This window comes from Mus pahari, chromosome 11 (assembly GCF_900095145.1).
Source record: "Mus pahari chromosome 11, PAHARI_EIJ_v1.1, whole genome shotgun sequence".
NCBI classification, from domain to species: Eukaryota; Metazoa; Chordata; class Mammalia; order Rodentia; family Muridae; genus Mus; species Mus pahari.
Genome location: NC_034600.1, coordinates 2,655,156 through 2,661,155, shown reverse-complemented (window position 1 = coordinate 2,661,155; position 6,000 = coordinate 2,655,156). Strand labels below are relative to the sequence as shown.

Sequence of the window (6,000 nt, the reverse complement as noted above, 5' to 3'; positions counted from 1 at the left end):
TTGACAGAATGAGTCAGAGATCAGATAGGCCAATCAGGGCTACACAGAGAAACCCTGTCTCGAAAAACCAAAAAAAAAAAAAAAAAAAACAAAAAAAAAAAAAAAAAAAAAAGATAATAACAGCATACCATAAGAGGGGCTGCTTGGCCCCACTCACTCTCTTCTCTTACTCCCCTTACACTCTCCTTACTTTCTCCTCTCCTTGTTCTTTCTCCTCGCTCTCTCTCTATTACTCTAGCTTTTCTTCTCTCTTTCCTTTTCCCCCTTCTCTCCTCTTGGCCATGGCCGGTCTCTCTCTCTTTTCTACCTTCTCTCTTTCCCCCTGCCTTTCTATTATAAAGCTCTAAAACCATAGACTGTCTCTGTTCATCTAGGCCGCTGTGCTTACTCTCGCCCGCGTGGGAATCTCTCCCTAAGCCCCTCTCCCATAACTCCGGGGCACAGGGTGTTGCTCCAGAGCCCCTTGTCCATCCCCCTCAAGTGGGGTCAGTGGCTTAGATGCCCATCGGGGCCGAATGGAAAGCTTCCAGCAGTCCTCCCGCATCCGCCTGCCCAGAGCATAGGAGGAACTCTGGCCAGACGTGGGCTATCTTCCCTTCTCCCTCCCTCCTCTGCCCCCCTTTAGTTCCCACACCCAGTGCATTAGGTGCTGATGGCCCAGGGGAGATCATTTGGACACAGCTCAGAGATGACATTTACTGTCCCCAAGGAAAAAGAAGTCTCCCATATGTTTATGGCAAAGACTCAATAGGCATATTCTGTGTTCTCAAACAGAAGTCAGATTTTTAAAAACCCCATCTTAAAAATAGTATACATTAAGTGGTGCGGTGTTCTTTCTCAGGCTCATTCTACCATAAGATCATATGCTGGTAGTTTACTTGACGTGTGTTACTAGTTCTGAGCAAAATCTCTTATATAAGTCCCACTAACTAGAACGATATGTGTGATGAACTAAATTTCTTTTGCCTAACTGACTAACAAGGTTTTATTCTTAGGAAGAAGAAGCTGGAAGCTAAGGTGAAGAAGCTGGAAGGTACGTGCAGCTGCTGCTCTCTGGCCAGCCAAGCCATATTGTTGCACAGACTTGTGTTAGGTGTGAGACTGAAGTATCGGTGCGTGTGCTAGGGAGGGGTGTGCGTCACTCTCCTCTGCAGTCAGCTCAGTGTGTGGAGATGAGCACTCGGTACTCTGGTCAATCATCTTCCCTGTCACCGCTGCTGTAAACAGGCAGCATGGAAGGAAACACAGTGACTCAGCTTTAGGTCTCTTTGTTTCAGCTGAAGTTGGTAGTTGCTAGAAAAGGTGTCCCTTTGTGATTTGTCCTAGTCAAGATTTTCATTCATATGATAAACACCATTACAAAAGCATTTTGGGGAGGAGAGAGTTCATTTGGTTTGTGTATCACAATCTATTGTGGGAAGTCAAGGCTGGAACTCAAACAAGACAGGAACCTGGGGGCAGGAGCTGATGCAGAGACCATGGAGTGATGCTGTTTCCTGGTTTGCTCCTTGTAGCTTGCTCAGCCTGCTGATAGGAAACCAGGACCTGCAACTAAGGGAAAATGCCATACAGGCTTGCCTTCACACTGATCTTATAGGGGGCATTTCCTCAATTGAAGTTCCCTCCACTCAAATGACTCGAGTCTGGGCTGAGTTGATGTCAGGGAACTGCTGCACATAGATTGCTCTGGCACACACACAGAGAATTCTGTGAAGTGCCCCACTTATTTGTTGCTTGTTTCTGAGTAGGCAGAAGGCAAAAGGGCCACACTGGGATCTGTTCTGTCCTTAGATCTTGACAGTGTTTTCAGCGGCCAGCTCAGATTGGACTGTCCGGGTGGTCTCAGCCACAGGCATCATCTGTGCTGTCACTCTCTGGCCAACATGGTCCCAGGTGTCTGCCACCTCCATTGACTCCCAGCATCATGGTGGTTGGCTTCTGCTTCAGAATGAGGGTTTCCCTTTAAGGAGTTCAGATTTAGTTGCAAAAGGCCATTTAGAGCAAGAGTGACTGAGTATTTCTTGTCCTTGTCCTCAGTGTAGACTCAACTGCAGATGGTTGAATATTCATCTGTGAACACAGACAAGCAATAAGTGCATGAGTGCTCTCAGCCTTGTCCTCCCTTGTCTGTGGAGATGAGTGGCATACCTGAGAGGATGTATGCAACTAGAGACCAAACCTTCAGTGAAGTTAAATGTGGCCTTTGCTTTTCATGTAACAAAAGTAATTTTCCCTACAAGTGTCAAGGACTGTCAAACCTGGGGAGAAGAGAACTGGTACAGTGTCTTGTATGACACTGCTGTCCTTGGCATATGTGCATGTACATGTTCTGTGATGTTGGTTCTGGTTAGAGTCTTACTGGTATGTGCACTGTTTGGTGCTTTTGAACTGAAGAAGAAATGAATTAGAATGATCTGTCACAATCTAAAGCTCTGTATGCTGTCCCTGACCAGCCAGTGTTGTAGTCAAGGATTTGGAATTGCTGTGCCTGATATGGAAGGGACCCTTACAGCCTTCGTCAGTCAGTAGCTTGATGAATAAGCACTCACTGTGTGTGGCATGGAGAAAACAAGCTTGTGCTGGACTGCATTTGATGGAGATCACTAATCCTCACCTCTTTCTGTTGCTTTGCTATACCTGTTAAACATAGAGGCTGCTGTCAAGCAAACTCAGGACTTCAAGCAACTGAGAAATGAAAAGAAAATACTTGAAAAGGAGTTTAAGAAGACACAGGTACTGGGTAAAATGATGCACACACTTTACATTCCTGACTGGGGCTTCTGTAGACACAAGTACTTGGTAAAAGATGCACACACTTCACAGCTATGACTCAGGGCTTTTGTGGCATCCATATTGTGGCTACAGTCATTGTTATCTTGCACCTGCCTGACCTTTGCCCCACAGTGTCTGCACAATGTCTGTACAGCATGAGCACTCTTGGTTTTTCTCTCCCTCCGCACAGGAAAGGCTTGATGAATTTGCCAAACAGAAAAATGAGAAGGGTGAGTATTTGGTTAATCTTACGTGGAGAGCCAGTTTGAGTGTGCAGTGTTCATTTTAAATCCTTTTCCATATGTGTTTTCAGAGTTGAGACACATCGGAACACAAATCTCCAGCGACTCGCAAGGAAGCATAGATAAGAGTGAGTAGGCTGGCAGTTGTGCTGGCTTTTGGGTGTTGCTTACTGTGCTTGGCTGGCTCATGTGCCAGAGTTTCCGTGAAAACACAGCTTTATAGAGATACTTTGTTATTTTGGGTGGTTAGATTTGTTACATATACAGGCTTACTTATACATGTGTATAAAGCCAACTATTTTCTTATAAAATATATGAAAGAAAGACTCAACAAAGACATTGATTGTGAAAAGTATTTATATAAATCTCACTTTTTTTCAGCAAGTACAGGTAGGTTTCTGCCTAGATTATAGCCTATCAGATTAATTTATTAAGTTCCCTGGGTATTGAGCAGTGTTAAGAGGCCACAGCTCTGCAGTGTGTTTTCTGGGGACAATAAATAAAACGAGGAGGCCATATTAGAGTGGTCAAGTACTGCTCCTTACAGAGCTCAGTTAGGGCAGATGCAGCAGGCACAGGCAGGACACACACACTGTGCATCAGCACTTGGAATATCCAGGAGTGAGCATTTTGAATCTGAAATCACCCTGGCTAGTGATACAGTGTCTCCAAAAACAGGAGTGGCTTTCCTGTACACTTTAGATTAGTGGTTCCCAACCTGTGGGTCATGACCTATGGGGCTCAGATGACTCTTTCACAGGGGTCAGAGGTCATCTAAGACCACTGGAAAACATAGCTATTTATACTATGACTTGTAACAGCAAAATTATAGTTATGAAGTAACAACTAAAATAGTTGTCTGGCTTTGGGTCACCACAATATGAGGGTATTAAAGGGTCACAGCATTAAGAAGGTTGAGAACCCTACTGTTGAGGTTTAGCATCTGTAGAAGAAAGTGAAGCAGACGATGGAAAGCTGATCATGGTAGCAGAGAAGAACAGTTTCAAAGGTTGCTCTTCAGAGGGCCAGAGCATCAATGTTCTATGCGTAACTGATTACAAGAGGAGCCTGCCAGGTATAGAAACCATGCTAGAGTTTTGTTGAGGAACTCCCCAGATGTAGTTTGTAGTATGAATGAGAACTGTTAGAGGTGAAATAAGTGGGTAGGTAATGACTGGTTTAAGGGCTATCTGCTTTCCCCGCCCTCCCAATAAGATGCTTATACACATTGTTTAAATTCTCATAAGTCCACTCTCTAGCCTTCCATAGGACCTGAAAGGAGGACCTGCAGTGATTGACAGACAGTAGATTCAGAATGTAGGCTCGGAAGGAGACTTTGTCTGCTGTCAGTTTGCCTAAACCCTTCACTAACACTTTGAAAAGTACAAGTGGCATGGGAAAGCCCTCCGATTGTAGAAGGCTAAAGAACCAGTATTAGCACATGAGTAAGAGATGCTCAGGCCTGTTAGTGTCCTTCAGCATGCTCAGGGACATGCCCATGGACCACTGCCATGCTCAGGCCTGTTAGTGTCCTTCAGCATGCTCACGGACATGCCCATGGACCACTGCAATGCTCAGACCTGTTAGTGTCCTTCAGCATGCTCGGGAACATGCCCATGGACCACTGCAATGCTCAGACCTGTTAGTGTCCTTCAGCATGCTCGGGAACATGCCCATGGGCCGCTGCATCACAGGAGGTGGAGGGACCTGATAAAGTGTTGTCTAGCCTAGTAGTAGATTCCTGAGCTGGGAGATGAAGTGTGGGTCCTCTGAGGATGGACTGTAAAGGGACAGCATCAAACATGCTGAATGCCGTGGTCTCAGCATTCACCTGCTCCAGGGTTTCAAAGGGGTGAGTAGAGCTAGGAGGGCTGATCTGTGAGGAGGAAAAGGAGAGTCCCTGGTCAGAAGCACAGGTAGTGCATGTCTCCTGACACCACAAGGGCAGAGAGCAGCTTTAACGGGCTAATAGAGTGCATGCCTGCCTCAGATCAAATGAGGCAGAAATCAGCCTGAAGCTGACTTAAGATAGGCTCACAGAATCTGTATGAGAGCAGTAAGGCTGACTGAGCAAGTCCAGGCTTTAGAACAATTCCATGTGGAATAAGGGGTTCAGGATGCTGAGGTCTGGTAAGAAGACATTCTATACCCAAGCACATGGAACTATGCCAAGCAAGCCTCCAGGGTTTCCTGAGGAAGTGGCCCTCTTCATGGGGGGAGTTTCTGTGTGTGTCTTTCAAAGAAGGGATTGTAGAAGGCTAAAGAAGCAACTGCCAGAACAGCGATTTATAAGGCCTGTAAGCCACATACCAAGTTCTTTAGAAACTTCATAAAGGTTGGCTAGTGCAGCAAACATGTAAATGTGATGCTGATAAAAATCCTCTCCTCCCTTAAGTCAATAAAACAGGAAAACATGGCAGTTAGGATGATTAGACCTTGGAACTGATGCTGGAAGGTGGTCCTGGAAACAACCACCCACTGTACATGTGATTATGAACAGGACAGCCCGTGCCTGTGCCTGTGCAGCCTCTGCGCATGGCAGCTTCCATTCCCAGTGTCTTCCTCAGGTGTGGAAAGCAGATGGCAGGCCACAGAATGTTCCAAGTCTCATGTGGAAATGGGATTAGGGCAGACAAACTATGCTGCTGTTGTGTCCAGCACCGTGCAAACCTCCAGTGTGCTTTGTTGACCTGTCTGCAGATAAACAAAGAGGCCTCCCTTTTCAAATGGCAGTTGAGCCGTCAGGTATCTAGACCAGGACCTAAGGTAATCACAGCAACCATCGGAGAAGAAGGGTAGATCATAAAGCCTCAGGCATTCGTAAACAGTTGCTACAGCTTGGCAGGTATTGAACAGTGTAGCCTTCTCAAGAGGAGTAGCTGCCCAAGCAGTTAAGTTTCTGTAAAGGAAGAGCTGAGCAGGACCTTGCTCTAGCCACACTCTGGCATCCTTATCAGATTAAAGAAGATGCTCTTGACACACGGGA

General features: G+C 46.0%; 1 protein-coding gene across 1 annotated transcript in view; it reads left to right on the top strand.

Moving 5' to 3' along the window:
- Ice1 (interactor of little elongation complex ELL subunit 1) overlaps nucleotides 1–6,000 on the top strand; it is a 47,100-nt gene that overhangs the window by 18,334 nt on the left and 22,766 nt on the right. Inside the window, exons 7-10 of the mRNA XM_021208465.1 lie at nucleotides 996–1,033; nucleotides 2,651–2,733; nucleotides 2,963–3,002; nucleotides 3,086–3,142. Coding sequence (XP_021064124.1) covers nucleotides 996–1,033; nucleotides 2,651–2,733; nucleotides 2,963–3,002; nucleotides 3,086–3,142 — 218 coding nt within the window. The remainder of the gene's footprint in view (nucleotides 1–995; nucleotides 1,034–2,650; nucleotides 2,734–2,962; nucleotides 3,003–3,085; nucleotides 3,143–6,000) is intronic.